This window comes from Fimicolochytrium jonesii (genome assembly GCF_025526975.1).
Source record: "Fimicolochytrium jonesii strain JEL569 chromosome Unknown EV422scaffold_3, whole genome shotgun sequence".
Taxonomy (NCBI): Eukaryota; Fungi; Chytridiomycota; class Chytridiomycetes; order Spizellomycetales; family Powellomycetaceae; genus Fimicolochytrium; species Fimicolochytrium jonesii.
The window spans coordinates 828,740-845,711 of NW_026515670.1; the positions used below are offsets into that span (position 1 = coordinate 828,740).

Here is a 16,972-nt window from a genome sequence, read left to right on the forward strand (position 1 = left end):
TCTGTAGCAGTGCCCGGGAGCACCAAGTGCAAACCGGCGCGAGCACCCAAGTCGCCTAATCTACATGAAAGATCTAGCTCGATTCACGAGGACCTGAGAGACGCAGAATCGTCACCGTCCTCAGTACCGTCGCTGGGGAACAGCTTCTGGAGCCCCGGTAGCAGTTTGGGCAATCTATGGAACTTGTCCAAGTCCACGCGCATCAGATCGTAGGCGATTCCCACGTTCATGGCCGGAGCTCGATTCTCCTGGCTTTTGCCGTTGGATAACGTCCAATTTGGCAGTACGGGGATTTTGGGATACCTTTGCGAAAAGTGCGTGAGGAGGAGGTGCCGGACACGCATTCTGCCCAAAGAGAGGAGGGAGTTCATCTCAGAGGTCGAGGAAGAAGCCAGGTTGCAATGCAGACGCCGTACGTACCTTTTCCCAACATCAAGAGCTTCGCCGGTCGTACAATGCCTCTTCTCCTCGGCTTCTTTCTGCATCCCATCTTCGAGGGTTGCTTCATGGACACAGATTGTCGCATCTTTGCCAGCTTCCACCAGATCCTCGGATGGACGGCAGTCGCCGGAAAACCTGACGGGGTACATGAGTATCACGCGGCAGAGTTGTCGGAAGGGCATCAAAACAACGGTAGATTCACGTACACGAGTTTACAACCAGCGTGGGTCTTCAGGACCAGACCATATGCCATTGGACAATGGTGGACCCCCACTGTGGCAACAGACTGAAGGTGGAGGATCTCTTTGAGGCGTTGAATCCTGAAACCAACATGACGACAAGGTCAGCAATCCTCCAAACCAGCAAGGAAGATGTTTTAGCCACAAGACGTACGCCGAGTTCTCCTCCCCAATGAAGACTTCGCCCGTTTCCCTATTCCACCTCAAGAGCTCAGAATTGACCATGCTTACATGGCCTCCGCCGAAATCTTCGCAATCCCCGTACTCTTCCAGAAACTCGTTGAAGCGATATGGGGCAATGATAATCAGTGGCGATGGGTGGCCTCGATCTCGAAGCTGGGATTCAAGGAACAAAGGAACCGACATCTATCAGAGATTTCAAATCATGCTGTGTAAGCCAAGTTGAGAACGCCATACCTCAAACCAATGCTTGATGATTCTAATGAGTCCCAGATGGTGATCGGCATGCAAGTGCGAGAGAAAGATCAGCCGCAACTTGCCAATCTCCGTGTCCAACCCATCAGGACCAAAGTGCCGGTAAAGCTGACCAAGGGTGCCTTCGCCGCCGTCCAGTAAAATGTTTCCCTCGGGCAGTTTGATGAGTGTGGAACTCACTAAAACCCCATTATGTATCAGCAGCATGTTCGCACCAAACTTACTGCTGACTTTGAATACTCACCGTTCCTGTACTTCCCAGGGATAGCAGAGCCCGTTCCCAAAGGGATCACAGACACGCCTTCTTCATCTTCATTCCTACTTGCACCATTTTCGTTTCCATCGCTTAGGATGTAGCCCTCCAGCTGTTTTTTTGCTTGTGCTTGAATGTGAGGAAAGTCAAGCGGTTTCAAACATTCACTGAAATCCAGCTTAGGCGCCGGCTCGAGGATGTAGTTCGTTAAAGGAGCGGCAGCGATGACATTTTTCGGTATACCGGGGACTACATGAAAGATGGATAAGTTAGCGCCTCACTCTTTCGCGAGTTGTTGCCATCAAGAACACGCCTGAGCTGAGCGATTGCTCCGGTGTCTCATTACTATACGGCAACGGGAAGATTTCGTTATCCAGCATGTTCAGCCGATATTGTAGCTTCCCTGCGGACACAGTTGTAACACTGGCCGGATTGTGCTTGCGACTTATGACGATATGCTGCAAGGATAATCAGATAACAACACGGCAAGACCGAATATGTCGAGACATACCTGCGTGTTCTCGCTGAACTTTTTCATCCAATTCTTGTAGCGAATATCGTCCAAAACACCCGGTCCTAGGATATGCACGACACAGCGTACCGGTGCCTTGCCGCCTTGTATGTCCTGAAGCTGCGGCGACGTCGCTATTGGCGAGATGTATGATATGCTCGGACACTCTACAATCACGAACACCTGCAGTCCATACAACAGTCAGCGCGTTGCATCCGGAGAGCTTCGTTTTCGTATAAGCCACTTACGGCCCCTGGCTTTTCTTCGCCTAGCACCTGATCTGGAACCACCGTCGTCCCATTCGCCAGGGTAACTGATTCGCCTCTCGCAAGTCGACCTGCGAAGAGCCCATGTAAGACGATATTTTTTTTGCAAAGTTCCTCTTACGCCTTTACTCACCACAATCTGGCCCTGGCTTGACACCCAAAGCTATAGCAGCCTTTGCATTGAACTTGCCGGGGACTTTCGGACCCCGACAGATATAAGCGAGAATCGTGGGATCTTCCCTGGTTCTTGGTAATCGTGCCGCTTTCACTCGCCCAATCTCAGTATGTGGCTCCTGTCCGGGGGTGTTCTCAACTACCGGCTGTATGTAAGCCTCCTGTCCCGGCCCAGCGGGGAACTCCATATGCACGGGAGCTGAGACGGGGGGTTCCCGAGCCGGTTCCGGGAGGGATGAGAGGGGATGCGATCCCCGACCTCCAGGAAACATTTTCTGCAAAACGGCTCTTCTCGCTGCATAGTCATTGAGTTCATCCTCGCTCTTCCTTTTCCGATTCACGGACGCAGCAACGTCCGCGACTGATGCGTCTGATGCGAAAGTAGCTCGCGTCTCGACCAATTCCGGCTTGATTTGGACTGGGAAGATCGTCAAGTTCTCATCCTGGTATGTCTGTTGGGCTTCTATGTACTCTACAACGGTGACATCAACAGCTTCTCTGGACGACAGTATCAATGATAAACACGTTCATTTGGGTAGAACACAATCGGGGCGTCTCCGGCTACCTGTAGATGAAGTGACGGGTGGAGGCCATGGCATGCGTCATATTCCTCGGGCCATGTAAGCAAAGCGAATCAGTCCCTGCGTCCGCCAGTGTCAACAGCATCCCTGGAGGAGAAAGTTCAGAGTCACTCCCGCGATCTAGGCGACATCACGACAGACCTACCAGGTAGGCCACCGATACAATCCCACGCGACACGAGTGAAGAACACATTCTGGACTTTGCTCAGACGCACTTTATGTTCGTGACAGAACCGCTGCGTCCCCTCTCCGCAATTGAATAGATACCGCTGGGAGTCGAAGTGCACGAGCACAGTTGGGCTTGTATCGACCGAGTCGACACCTAACACTTGCAGATAATACCGCATATTTGCAGGTCGGGTGGTGCTGAACAGTCGAGTGGCAAAGAACTTAGGGGTCCTGGGCACCGTTTGTTGCTTGAAATACCGAGAGAAGGTCGAGCAGCCCCGTGGTCGGGATTCGGGGAAGATGGCAGAAAGGGAGGACGCGAAGCCGGCCAACCTTGGACTCATACGAGTACGACGCAACTTCTAGGCTTGAGACGGTCAGAGCAACTTTGGCTGTTCAGGTGAGCGTATGATTAATATACGTTGAGGTTTCGCCCGCCTGGGAGCAAATGCGCAACCATTCCAAGTCGTTGTTGACAGTTCAACACAAAGCCAACGCTAAGCCTTGTCTCCTCCGACCCTCCGAAAAACCCCTCGCGCGCGTTTGCTCTTATTCTCATCAACCGCGGGCCGTCAGTGCCCGTCACACACTTCCCACCTCCCTCCAAGCGGAACCCACCTCCTCACAACGTTAATGACTGCCGCTCAGATAAGTCGATGTGTAGTGACAAGAAGTTTGCAGCCCCGTAACTTGCGGCGACGTCATAGTAATACTATACTCGTAAGGCGCTACCATTTTGAAGCCCCAAACTGCCGCGGTCCTATGATTCTAGCGCCGGCGGTGTGTCAAACATGAGAACACGCGGTGAGTTCAACTTGGTCAAAATTATGCATGTCAAGATCTTACCTAAGCGGCGGCCTGCGCTGTCGCTCCTTGCAACAGAGCACACGGCTTTCGTCTTATGGATTGAAGCTTCACAACTGACATACGCGAACGAACTTGCGTGATCAGCAACACACACTAGGTGAGAATCGACGACAGAAGACAGAACGTACGAACGAGCAGGATCGATAGCCATAGCAGAGGAGAAGAGGCGCTGAGATGGATGGATAGATGGATAGGATGGATGGTTGTAGGGACTGAATGACGATTGCGACATGACATTCTTCGACGAACCATTCGACGAAAACATGCCACTCGACAGCAGTAGCGCTCCGCATTGAAAGAGGACCGGCTACGACCTCTGTGGACCGTTCTCAATGACTCAGGGGCTTGTGGGATGCGTTTTCACGGCAGGGGGAGTTTCCACCTCTTGCAAACCAACAATTATGGGCGGCTCTCGGTGATTGTTGTTGGCGATTGCAGACCGAGACCGACCGAAGAAATGGGTGGTACCAGAGCGGGAGGGAACTATAGAAGATGCATAACGGCGAGAAGACGAAGACTCTGTTCGACGGAAAGAGATGGCTGATCAACCTTTGGCCTCTCGTTTGCAGCCAACATGCCTCCCAAGTTCGACCCCTCCGCAATCCAGTACGTCGTCCTCCGTACTACTGGAGGTGAAGTTGCTGGTGGTTCCGCTCTTGCCCCCAAGATCGGTCCTCTTGGTTTGGTATGTACTTTTCGAAGCTGCAAATTCCAACTGCTACGAAGGAAACAGGCGAGTCTGACATATATCACGATCACAGTCCCCCAAGAAGGTCGGTGAAGACATCGCCAAGGCCACCAAGGAGTACAAGGGTCTGAGGATCACCGTCCGCCTGGTGATCCAGAACCGTCAGGCCGCTGTTGAGGTTCTTCCCAGTGCCTCCTCCCTGGTCATCCAGGCGTTGAAGGAGCCCCCAAGGGACCGTAAGAAGGAGAAGAACAGTAAGCATCCATAAATGGATTCACATATCGTTCCCGTACAGAGGCTAATATGTTTCCCTCCTTTTCTCAGTCAAGCACTCTGGAAACTTGACTTTGGACCAGATCATTGATGTTGCTCGCAAGATGCGTTTCAAGTCCCTCGCCAAGGAGTTGAAGGGCACCGTCAGGGAAATCCTCGGAACCGCTTTCTCCGTCGGTTGCACTGTTGATGGCCAGTCCCCACAGGACATCAGCGAGAAAGTCGCCTCTGGTGTAAGTGAAGCTTTTGCCGGTTCATGCGGTTGTCATCGCGAATGGTGTCTCATCTGTTTTGCATCTACAGGAAATCGAAATCCCCGAGGAATAGATATTCTCAACTTTCTGTACATGTTTTTTCAATATATCCTTGAAAATACACCGATATAGTCGACATGCATTTGGTCTACTGCTTCGATGTGGAATCATTTTGGTCGAAATTCTGAGCGACACGATTGGCGGCTGGGTTTATCGACGGGACAAAGGACTGGCGATTGAGGACAGCAGGACTCGGATGCAAGCGGACCGGTATATATTCGTCGCGTAGATGGGAGAGTGAGTTGTGATGGACTCCTTGGACAGGCGAGGTCGGGGCAGATGAATGCTGTGCACGAAAGAATGTGGGGGTTGATGCTGAGTGGGGTTCCTTTCCACAAGTTTGCTGCCGTCCGGATATCCTAATCCTGAGCTGCAAATCCAAATTCGATGCAGCAGAACCTCGTACCCACAAGATTAGACCCAAGCGAAATTACAGAACGTCCCGAGGCGCACGCAACCGCACACTGCAGAGGCTCGTCCGTCGATCGGTGAGTGGATAGAAACCGTGACTGGGTCGTACCTACACACTTGGTACCGCGCTATGCCTCGTATGCAACAATATCCACAGCGCGGAGGCCAGTTGCACACCAACCAGTGCTTTACCGCATCGCTTTTGTAGCTCAGCGTCTTGCAGCCGTTGGGAGCGAGGGTTCAAGGTAAGCCCGTTAGCTTGTTTTGTGGTGACCTGTGAGTTTGGAGAACGGAGACGAGCAATCACATGGGCGAGCGTTAAACAACAGCTTGTTACTAATGCACGTCGCCATCGATGTCATGTTTTGTAGCAAAGGAACCAACGGCCCGTTTCGCGTTTGCAATTTTTTCTCTTTCTTCCCCATCCACGCTTGCTTATGGGAGGACGTGGATCCCTCTTCATAACATGTTGCTCATAGGAGTCAGGATCCCATATACTGTACAGTGTACAGTACCTGCTTACGGCTTTCGTAACTCGTTAGCAGCCATCGATGTCGTTGGTCCAAGATTCCAATCTCCGAATTTAGAGTCGGTGGAGCATATGGAGATGATGATGATTTACCACCGCCTCCTGGGCGGAATCAGGGGGCGCGGTGACGATTGCCAACCCCCACTTTTGTTCTGTGGAAGAGAGTGGATTGATGAGGGAGGCGCGGCCCAGTCGCTTCTGTTTGTGTCCCCCCCGCGCGCCTAATACGTAGCTAGCCCACTACTTCTAAACAGAAATCCATCCCATCTCCAGAGACAGAGAGGCCGCTTTTTCTTCCCCAGCGGACTTTACACGTATCGCACTGACATCCCACTCAGTCTGACAAACCATCCTTCCGTCGGCCCTTATAACAAAACGCATCCCTGCGCTAGGCTCTCTCGCTGACAACCCAAGCAAGCACACTGCAAACCCTCGTCGTTCACCTCTTTGTTCATACCTTCATGACTCGTGATTGCCCTCTGGCTGCCCTCCGACCTATCAACTCTCACAACACTCGTCTTCACGGACTTCGCTGCCTCCTCCTTCGCACCGTCGCAGGCAACAACGACGGCGGATAAAGAACCTTATCCCTCCTTTACCATCTTATCCCACGACCAAGTCTCAGAAGAAGGAACGACAATCGTCTCGAAAGTCGCTGTTTCTTGTTCTACGTTTCCCCTTCCAAATTCAGTAATCCCCCATCCGCACGCTCGACTCGGACGCAGCGTGTGCAGGTCCCACTCCGTGTCAAAAAACTGGCAACACCTTTCTCTCCGTCTCAGCTCCCCGGCCCCCGGCGGAGTTCCACATTTCGATGGGCTGACTGCTCTACCTCCCACCCCGATTCCCCTCTCAGTGTGCTAGCCGCTGCGGGTGCTAGTGCGCTTAACAACCCAGTAAAGAAGCGCTCTTACGTTCTCGTGAAGAGCGATCTGGAGCCAGATTAATATCCTTTGGAGCTTGGAACTGTCGATTCCATATCTCACACTCATATACTCGAAAGAACTCTCGTACATACGCACATACCCTTCCGCGAAGGAAATTCGACTTCTGACGCAAATATCAGAGATGTCTGTTACTTCTGTCACCGCTACTGCTACTACCACCAAGCCTCTCACCATCAAAATGCCTGGTAAGTTGGGTGATAAAATGTCGGTTATCTCTCTACATCAGCCAATTCTAATCACCTTGACGTTATTGCAGCCGCCATTCCCTTCGCAAGAATCATGTCGACGGTTGAACATCACAACCTCCGGTTCGTGATCCTCGATTGCCCCACGGCCAACACTCTGCCGCTCTACCTTCAGGAGCTGCAGCAGCGAGGCGTCACCGATGTCGTCCGGCTCTGCGAGCCCACCTATGACAAAACCGTCCTCGAAGCCAACGGCATCCAGGTCCACGATTGGCCCTTCAAGGATGGCGGTATCCCTCCGCAAAACATCCTGCACAGCTTCCTTAGTCTGTGCGATGAGCGCTTCGGCGGGCTTGTTACACCTCCCAAGGACTACGTCGAGGGGACCGGCCCCGTGATTGCCGTCCACTGCGTCGCTGGGCTAGGCCGCGCACCCGTTCTCGTCACCGCTGCCCTCGTCGAAGCCGGCATGGTGCCTCTCGACGCCGTTGAGTTCGTTCGTCGTCGTCGCCGTGGAGCCCTCAACTCTGTGCAGTTGAGCTGGATGGTGGACAGCTACAAACGCCAATGGAAGCGCTCTGCCACCAAGACGGGCATCACGGGCATCGGCATGGGTTCCTTCTTGACCAAGAAGGCCGCTAACAACCATACCGATGACATTCCCCTCGGATCGACCACAAAGGCCGACAAGGGGTCCGCGCCATCCACCAACGTCTCTCTGATGGGCAATCTCGGACGCCGCATGTTCAAGATCGGTCGCTCCCGCGCTGCTACCGATCAAGTTGCGGTGTAATGGCCTTGTTTCCCCCCCGCTGTTGAACTTTTGAAGTTTAGGCTGTCACTTCGTGTCGATCACCCACCCCTTACTTTGTGTAGTTTTTTCCCTTCTGTCTTTTCTGATGATCGGGCCTGTAACGCGATATCTGCCCTCATAATCTTTAATGAAGAAGCTTCTATTTATCTGCTGGAAGGTGAACGTATATCTGAGCTTGATAAATTTTTGGTAAAATTGGGATCTGGCAGAACGGTCGATGCATACCCAGTCAACGTCATAGTGATCAAAGCCGTTGATTTTGATTAGAGGAGATGACCACGAAATACTGCAGTTTATGGGGTTGAAACGAAAAGGACCTGCCCTTTGCCAACGCTTTCTACAAACGCAATGAGTTGACGATCTACATTATAATGGTCCTGAACTGAGACCATTTAGCTACGCTATATCCTAGTTCACGCCGTGCGAGTATGTCCGGTCTAAATTCATCTACATTCCAATCTAACCCTACGCCGCGCATCATCCAAAGCCTACTCGTTCCAACCTCGTTCCAACCTACTTCCGTCTAGTGTCATGGAAATACTCATGCGGCGGTGGGGCATACGTCTGCCTCACCGTCCTAACCTTGAACTTCTCCAAATCTACCGAGCCCAACGGCGGCGGCGGCGGAGACAGGGCGCTACTCGGTCCCGCACCACCACTGCTCGCCGCACTGCCCGCACCAACCCCCCAGGTCTCGCCACTCGCATCCGACCGCATTGTGCCGCTGGTCATCGTATCATGCGTCGTGTAGCTGTTGTAATTGTAACCCGCACCGTTGGGGCGGATGTTGTGGGTGTTGTTGCGGGTGAGGGAAGGTAAGGACGGGGCGGTGGTGTCGTCGTCGTAGTCGAGGATGTTGGCGCTGTAGCCTTGGTAGGAGTTTTGTTGGTGGCGGAGGGACGGTTTGCGCTCTACTGGTGAGTTGTACGCGGGGGTGTATGGCAATGGTGAACGCACGGAGGGTTTACGGCCAATGACGGGAGCGGTGTAGGCCTCGTATGTCGAGGCCTGCGGTTGGCGGACAGAGGGCTTGCGCCTGCTCTGCGATGGGTTGCGCGAGAAATTGTCAGGGTCCAGGGCAGCGATAGGTCGCGCGAGGGAGGTCGACCGCGGACGACGAGAGTACGAGTCGTAGGTATCGCTGTCAGCGGCCCACTGGTCGTGGGGGTGTGGCGAGATCTGTTGCGCCCCGTCGTTGTTGGCGCGCGGTTTCTTGGCGGTGCCGTAGGTGTCGACGCAGGCGAGCGGGAAGGAGCCTTCTTGTTTTGTGGTCATGTTGAAGCCGTAGCCCCATCCGTCGTCAAATTTGCATTTCACGATGACTGGATCGCCGATGTCTGTGATAGGGTTTGACAGTGAGGTTTGGTTCCCTCGTTTCCGAACACACACCGAAGAACAAAAGACAGCAGTGACTTACAGAGGTAGATCTCATCAGCAAGATTCGGCACGTAGTTATAGACCACTTCCATCGTCTCGGCAATTTGAATCGGCTCACCCACATCCTCCCGCGGGGCGGCGACCCCCATCATAGCCGCCGCTCCCAGGGTACCTTGTTCCCCATTGAACGTGTTTTGTCTCATCGGCAAACTGCGCTCGGAGGCGTTCCTCTGCAGCAAGTTAGTCTTCGAGGATGCGGTGTTTTGTCTTGAACTTAGCCCCCGCGTCAATGTTGGGGTGGAGTGATTTGAGAAGTTGGACTGAGTAGCCGAGAAGCCAGTCGGTGCCTTTCGCTTTTTGTGCGATCGCTTGACTAGGAACACCACAAGCAGGCAAATGAGGATGAGACCCACGGCACCTCCGGCGATGGCGATGATGATGGGGGTTGACACGGCAGGTTTGGACGAGCCGGATGATGGGGCGTCGGTGGTTGGGGCCCCTGCGGTAGTGATGGGGTCGACGACGGTCACGCCGTTGGGGACGCTGATGGGCTGCCCGGCGAGCTTAGCTTGGTGGGCGGTGCAGCATGCGTCGGCTTTTGTGCTGGCGTCACTGCAGTATTTGCTCGCGTCCGCTTCGGCGGCAAAACCACACATTGCCCATTCGTCGTCCAGGGCGGGGATGCAGTTCACCGAGGAAGTAAGACTGTACGACATCAAATAGGTCATGTCAGTCATGTTAATGAGAACTGAGGGAGAGAGTCAAAGATGACAAACCTGCTGGCATACGCCTGCGTCGCTGCGTCAAGGGTCCTAGCCTGGCCAGCAGGACACACACTGTTATCCGCAAAAATCTTGTTAAGAGAAGCAATGGCAGCATCGGCCGTCGCCTTACACAACGGAATTGGCGGGGCGGTGCCCGGGTTGCAAGAATTCGCACCGCTCGTGGCGGATGCGATGATTGATCCACACAGCACCGAAATATGGTATCGTCGCCCCGCTCCCGCGTAAGTTGGGCACCCATACTGGTTGCGGAAGGCGGCTTGACCCGCCGGATTGCTGTCGAACTGGTTCAGGATGTAGGCCTCGAAGGATGCGGCATCGGAGTAGTCGGCTGTCGCTGGGACAGAGTATCCTGGATATGGATAATGGCAGGTCAGAAGGCGACCGAACACTAAGAAACCTCCGACTGTCAAGCTCACCACCCCAGTTCTTGCACACGGACATGGTGGACAAGGTCACACATGTCCCGGTCGTCGTTTGCGCTTGTGCGTTGGAGGCCAGCAGGGCGACGCCCGCAGTGCACAGTGTGCTCAAAAGCTTCATGTTGGAGTATTTAGAGGTATGAAATGCAATCCTGCCGTATGCTGTCACACTTTCTTCCCTTTCGCGAAAGCGCTGCGAAATGGCGATGCTCTATCTATTCTATGAGGACTTTCTCTCCGCCGACCTCCTTAGCCTGTCTACTGTACAGGACGCCTGCTCTCTCTTTCGCCAAGCCGGAGATGGCCTTTCCAGTTGTCTTTGACTTCCTCTGGGTCTCCGTGAGCCCTTTCCTTGCCCGGGGCCCTTTCCTTGCCAGGCGTCTTGAACACCGCAGGCGCGTCCAGATTTATTTTGGTGTGCGCTGACGCCCAGAACGCCAACGTGCTGCCAATCCCCTAAATGAATGACCCTCGCACGGACAAACCATAAGTACACACATTGCCCGCCTTTTCCGGCTCCTATCTATATCATATCTATGTATGGGCTCTGGTAACATGAAGTTCCTGGATCCAATCCCAATCATCAAGGTGTCCTCTCCGCGCACCACAAACTCATATCGGCCGCTAATGTAAAATGATCAGATCCGCTTGTGGGCTGCGGATTCCGGACCGCTGGGGACTCCGAGTCCTGTCTAGTAAAATTTCCTAAACGGCAGTGGTCACGAATCGCAACTTGCTCTTCGGAAATAAATTCACCAGTGGTCGCCAGCAGGAGTGAGCTGTCAAATTTTTCTCCTCGGATGTTTCGCCGCCGGTGACCTTCCACCTCCCATTGATTCTGGAGATTGGAACGCTGTTTACCGGCCTCCGAAACTCCATCCAACAACCATCGTTTCGACTTGAGGCTTGGCTTTTTCCATGTGGCTTTGGGCCGCTGTTAAAGTTGATGCCCCAGCGGTTGAAGGCACTTTGACCAGGAAATCCGATTATTATTGCCGATCATTGGTCTAAATCCGAGTTGGCGGTATTGGAATCTAAGTGCCGGTTAAGGTACCTGAGAGCCTGAGACTGCGGCGCGGCGCGGGGTGCAATTTATTATGTGCCGTCCGCCTCCAAGCCTTGGTCTTTCTCACGGAAAGGTTGGCGAAGGACATCGTGTCGATTGCGGTCGCTGTCTACCAAGCACCGTGTCATCAGACCAACGGCAACAGCAGAAGAGTGCTGGAAGAGTTCGATAGGGGTTGCTTTAGTCGCGGTAGTATAGTGTAGAACTTCGCGTGTGAGCTCGACATTGGCACTGAGACCGAACTGCAAAGGTACATTGACTCACAGGAGTGAATTGCCCTGCGTCACTAGAGGAAGAGTTGAGGGGTTACGACCACTCGTAGCGGACGAGGAAGGAGCAGGGCAAAGGTGTTTATCGAACTGGGACTGCATCTCGCGTGTGCCAAGAATCGCGGCGAGCCGCAAAGGAAGGGAAGCCGCTCGAACTTGAGGCTGTGAGGGAAACCGAATGAGTTGGGGTTTCCGTTTATAGTCAGATGGTGGATCCTCTTTCAACGCTAGCATACCGCCCTCTCAGCAATCAGCTTTAAAACTGTTCGGAGAATCGAGTTACCGTTGGGCTGACATTCCTTGTCCATTTCGCAGAGCACTACCAGTTTCTTGCTGTCCCGCCACGGTTTGAGACTTTAGACGAGATATAGGTTCGGACTTGCAGCGATATTGATTCCATCGACCGAGAAGGAGATCGGGCAGGATGATGATGGACGACGTGAACCTCCGGGACGAGGAGGCGTATGGGCATCCCGGTCAAAATGTCTGGCAACAACCAGGGCAACAGCAATACCACTACCACCAACAGCCCCACCAGCAACCACAGGCATCACCCTTCGACCGTGAACATCAGCATGAGCCTATGCCGTCCAAAATGACTAGCGATCCTATGGGAACGTCAGCTTCAATGGAGCCAGATCTCAGTCGACCACGGACGATGAATCGGGCCGCCACCGCTCTCTCCAATTTCGTTAGTAACACGCTAGATAGGAATGCGGGCAACAAGGAGGCAGTGGAAAGGACCATCTATGTCAATGATCCCATCAAGAACTCGCAATTCAAGTACATTCACAACGGCATCTCAACCGCGAAGTACAACCCTGCCACCTTCCTACCGAAATTCCTGTTGGAGCAGTTCCGAAGATATGCCAACTTGTTCTTCTTGTTCACTGGTACCATTCAGGTGAGGATAGGAGGTAGTTACCAAGAATGGTAGGGTATCTCGCTGTTTGCTAACTTTGATATCTGCTCAGTTGATCCCAAATATTTCCCCGACGAACAAATTCGGTACTATCCTCCCTCTGAGTGTGGTACTGTTTGCATCTGCCGTGAAGGAGATCATCGAAGATATCAAGAGACATAAGCAGGACGGAGAGGTGAACGCCCGTTATGCAAAGGTTCTGCATGGATCGGAGTTCGCTCCAAAGCGATGGAGGGATATTGTCGTAGGAGATGTCGTGAGGGTGGAAAACGGGAACTATTTCCCAGCAGACTTGATCTTGCTCAGCTCCAGCGAACCTGATGCGCTCTGCTACATCGAGACTAGCAACTTGGATGGGTAAGTAGCAAAGCAAACGCAGTACCTGTGATGCTGGAATGAACCCCCCTGACGTCTCGCCTTCCGACTTGCAGAGAGACGAACTTGAAGATCCGACAGGGTCTTCCAGAAACGGCGACCATTCTTACTCCGGAGGCCATGGCGCGCTTACACGCCGTCGTGCGTTCAGAGTTACCGAACAACTCTCTGTACACATACGAAGGCACCCTGCGTCTACCGACAAAGACCGTCCCACTCGATCCACAACAGCTGCTGCTTCGTGGCGCACAACTGCGAAACACCCAATGGGTCTATGCGATCGTGGTGTTTACAGGACATGAAACCAAACTAATGCGGAACGCCACAGCTGCGCCTGTCAAGCGAACAAAGGTTGAGAGGATGGTTAACACCCAAATTCTGTTTCTGTTCGGTCTGCTGGTGTCCATTGCCATTCTTTTGGCTGTAGGAGGCCTCATAAGACAGGTGAGTTGGTCGTACGCATCTCAGATTCCATTAACCGATTTTGCTCACATTTCATTTATGTCGTTCAAAGATCAGCGGTGATTTCGAGAGAGAAATCCTCAGGCTTGCAACTTCCGGAAACCCTGCATCGCTATTCCCTAGGAACATTGCGACATTCATCATTCTTTTCAACAACTTGATTCCACTCAGGTACCCTGATATTCCAGCTCCGCCTTGTCGCTGTCTGTGATTTCTCACTCGGGTGTTGATTTGCAGTTTGATCGTCACCATGGAAGCTGTCAAATTCGTTCTCGGAGGTCTCATCAACTCCGACCTCGATATGTATCACGAGGAAAGCGATACACATGCCGTTGCTCGGACGTCATCGCTAGTTGAGGAACTAGGCCAAATCGATTACATCTTCAGCGACAAAACCGGAACGTTGACGATGAACATCATGGAGTTCAAAATGGCTAGCATTGCCGGAATCGCATTCTCTGAGACCATACCGGATGAGAGACGGGCTGCGGCGGAAGAGAAAGGCGCCGACGGGGTATGCAAGCGGTTACATGAGCTGTGCCCGACGCAACCAATCAGTGTCTAATTTTCCTCATATACATTTTAGGGGTATATGACGTTCAAGCAATTGCTGGTAGCTAAGAACTCGCATCCACATTCAGAGGTCCTCACAGAGTTCGTGAATCTGTTGGCAGTGTGTCACACAGTCATCCCGGAAATTGATGAGCACGACCGCACGAAAATCATCTACCAAGCATCGTCACCAGACGAGGCCGCTCTCGTCAAGGGCGCCCAGGACCTCGGAGCGAGATTTCACACTCGCAAACCACGGAGTGTCACAATCACCCACGACGGACGGGAGGAGGAATATGAGATACTCAACGTCAACGAGTTCAACTCGACGAGGAAAAGGATGAGCATCCTATGCAGAACTTCAACCGGACAGATCAAGCTCTACATCAAGGGTGCAGACACGGTTATCCTCGAGCGATTAGGACCGCAAGGCCAGCAGTTTGTTGATGCCACGTGTGTTCATTTGGAGGATTACGCAACGGAGGGACTCCGGACGCTGTGTCTAGCGTACCGGGACGTCTCTGAGGCCGAGTACCAACAGTGGGCGCAGATTTACAACACCGCTGCCAACACCATCAACAACCGACAAACAGAGCTTGACAAGGCAGCAGAACTGATCGAAAAGGATCTGTTCCTCCTCGGAGCGACCGCCATCGAAGACAAATTGCAGGATGGCGTGCCTGACGCAATCGCCACCTTGGCCCAGGCCAACATAAAAATCTGGGTGCTGACAGGTGACCGACAAGAAACCGCTATCAACATCGGATACTCATGCAAGCTGCTGACGGTTGAGTCCAGTCTCATCATTTGTAATGAGGACACGCACTTTGAGACAAAGGACTTCTTGGAAAAGAAGTTGCTGGCCGTGAGGGGTGGAATGGGGATGGGCGCACCGGCCAAGAAGATGGGATTCATTGACCGCCTGCTCAAGAAAAAGCCACCTCGTTTCGACAAGGATGCCGAGACGGACACGGAACCGCTTGCGCTTATCATCGACGGGCGGACGCTCGATTTCGCATTGGAGGACGACATCAAGCTCACGTTCCTAGAGCTCGCCACTCTCTGCAAATCCGTCATCTGCTGTCGTGTATCCCCGCTTCAGAAAGCCCTCGTCGTCAAACTCGTGCGCAAAAATGTGCAAGGGTCTGTGACGTTGGCGATTGGGGACGGTGCCAACGACGTTGGGATGATTCAAGCTGCCCACGTCGGTGTCGGTATCTCCGGTCAAGAAGGTTTGCAGGCTGCGCGGTCAGCGGATTTCGCGATTGCTCAATTCAGATACCTGCGGAAGCTGCTGCTCATCCACGGAGGCTGGGCTTACAACCGGTTGACGAAGTTGATCTTGTACAGTTTCTACAAGAACATTACGCTGTACTTGATTCAGCTGTGGTTTGCTTTCGATAACGGATTCTCTGGAGCGGTATGTTTCTCAGTGTGACACAATCGACGGATTTCGTTTGATTCTGACACTCGTTCCCCTCCAGACCTTTTTCGAAACATGGTCATCACTTTCATCATACAACGTTCTCTGGGCCGTTGCGCAACCCATCGCTCTTGGTATTTTCGACCAATATCTTTCCGCACGGATGCTCGACCGTTACCCACAGCTCTACACACTCGGTCAACGGTCCTACTTCTACAACCACGGAGTCTTTTTCTCCTGGATCTCCAACTCCTTCTACCACTCTGCATTCATCTACTTCATGTGGAGAGCAGTCGTTTCCGGAAGCGACGGTGCGATTCTCGCCGATGGGCGATTAGCCGATTTCTGGGTCGTGGGCGAAACGATCTTTGCGACAGACTTGTTGGTGATTGGGTTCAAAGCCGCGCTTGTGGCTCATATCTGGACAAAGTTTACCTGGATCGCGATTGCAGGTGCCTTTTTGATGTTTTTGGTTGCCTTTCCGATCGTGAGTATCATTGAGGATTTGCGCTTGGCATAAGTTCCTGTTTCTGGGGTTTGCTGATACTTCCATTTCTTCGCACTCCGTTAGTACGTGATTGTTGGACCCATGCTTCACATCTCGCCTGAAATTTTTGGCCTGAATTCGCCAATGCTTGGGAACCCCGTCTTCTGGCTCGGCCTTTTGCTTATTCCCATCGCCGCAACTCTCCGTGATTTCACATGGAAATAGTGAGTACTCCAGCCCCCCAATGTCTTTCTCGGCTTGCGCAGGATTTACATTTTCTGACCTGTCTTCCTACTACTCGCAGCGCAAAACGAACCTACCGCCCGAACAGCTACCACATCATCCAAGAGGTGCAAAAGTACAACATCCCAGATTACCGACCACGGATGGAGTGGTTCCGCAAGGCCATGCACAAAGTGCGCATGATACAACGGCTGAAAAGGACGCGCGGGTTCGCGTTCTCGCAGAACGAGGGTGGACAGGCTGGCCTTATCCGTGTGTATGACACCACGCAACGGAAACCCAAAGGGTGAATGCACCGGTTCGGCTCCTCCGATTCTCTGCCTAAACATCAGAACAGATTTTGGGCATATCCTGGCCGCCCAGTAGATTCGTCCCGATCGCTTTTGGTCCGAGTCTCTTCCAGCTACCCCTCTTGTACAAAGTAATCCCGCTGTTTCTATGCTAGTATCTCCTACATCCAGATTGATATATCTAGCATCCCATCATTGTATCTATA

The 16,972-nt window shown here is 52.8% G+C and overlaps 5 protein-coding genes across 5 annotated transcripts; 3 read left to right on the forward strand and 2 right to left on the reverse strand.

Annotated features, from left to right (window-relative positions):
• Nucleotides 1-83: 83 nt before the first annotated feature.
• On the reverse strand, nucleotides 84-3,247 carry EV422DRAFT_564365 (beta-lactamase-like protein; the record flags this gene model as incomplete). The annotated part of the gene is made up of 12 exons (XM_053072191.1): nucleotides 84-345; nucleotides 421-576; nucleotides 648-761; nucleotides 835-1,016; nucleotides 1,098-1,294; nucleotides 1,360-1,617; nucleotides 1,715-1,826; nucleotides 1,880-2,062; nucleotides 2,128-2,216; nucleotides 2,279-2,817; nucleotides 2,885-2,987; nucleotides 3,046-3,247. The coding sequence occupies 12 exons, from the start codon at nucleotides 3,245-3,247 to the stop codon at nucleotides 84-86; spliced, it is 2,397 nt and encodes a 798-aa protein (XP_052928713.1).
• A 1,262-nt stretch (nucleotides 3,248-4,509) lies between these two features.
• EV422DRAFT_492382 (60S ribosomal protein-like protein l12) lies at nucleotides 4,510-5,282 on the forward strand (the record flags this gene model as incomplete). Its single annotated transcript, XM_053067597.1, has 3 exons — nucleotides 4,510-4,620; nucleotides 4,697-4,877; nucleotides 4,948-5,282. 3 exons carry the CDS (start codon nucleotides 4,510-4,512, stop codon nucleotides 5,280-5,282), a joined length of 627 nt encoding a protein of 208 aa, XP_052928714.1.
• A 1,605-nt stretch (nucleotides 5,283-6,887) lies between these two features.
• On the forward strand, nucleotides 6,888-8,346 carry EV422DRAFT_242124 (protein-tyrosine phosphatase-like protein). The gene is made up of 2 exons (XM_053065661.1): nucleotides 6,888-7,282; nucleotides 7,354-8,346. The coding sequence occupies exons 1-2, from the start codon at nucleotides 7,219-7,221 to the stop codon at nucleotides 8,073-8,075; spliced, it is 786 nt and encodes a 261-aa protein (XP_052928715.1). The 5' UTR covers nucleotides 6,888-7,218; the 3' UTR covers nucleotides 8,076-8,346.
• A 965-nt stretch (nucleotides 8,347-9,311) lies between these two features.
• On the reverse strand, nucleotides 9,312-10,581 carry EV422DRAFT_488545 (uncharacterized protein; the record flags this gene model as incomplete). The annotated part of the gene is made up of 4 exons (XM_053067424.1): nucleotides 9,312-9,433; nucleotides 9,514-9,820; nucleotides 9,926-10,178; nucleotides 10,223-10,581. Coding segments are annotated over 4 exons (1,041 nt in total), but the record flags the coding sequence as incomplete, so codon positions are not given.
• Nucleotides 10,582-12,670: 2,089 nt separating this feature from the next.
• On the forward strand, nucleotides 12,671-16,766 carry EV422DRAFT_492579 (uncharacterized protein; the record flags this gene model as incomplete). The annotated part of the gene is made up of 9 exons (XM_053067612.1): nucleotides 12,671-12,916; nucleotides 12,987-13,291; nucleotides 13,366-13,753; nucleotides 13,824-13,942; nucleotides 14,009-14,285; nucleotides 14,358-15,743; nucleotides 15,808-16,233; nucleotides 16,318-16,457; nucleotides 16,538-16,766. 9 exons carry the CDS (start codon nucleotides 12,671-12,673, stop codon nucleotides 16,764-16,766), a joined length of 3,516 nt encoding a protein of 1,171 aa, XP_052928717.1.
• Nucleotides 16,767-16,972: the final 206 nt, after the last annotated feature.

What these genes read in the sequence shown, in the direction of transcription:
- EV422DRAFT_242124 (XM_053065661.1), top strand. Translation starts at nt 7,219, where the DNA reads ATGTCTGTTACTTCTGTCACCGCTACTGCTACTACCACCAAGCCTCTC. An exon ending in TCTCACCATCAAAATGCCTG is followed by an intron (nt 7,283 to 7,353) that starts GTAAGTTGGGTG and finishes ACGTTATTGCAG; the next exon opens with CCGCCATTCCCTTCGCAAGA.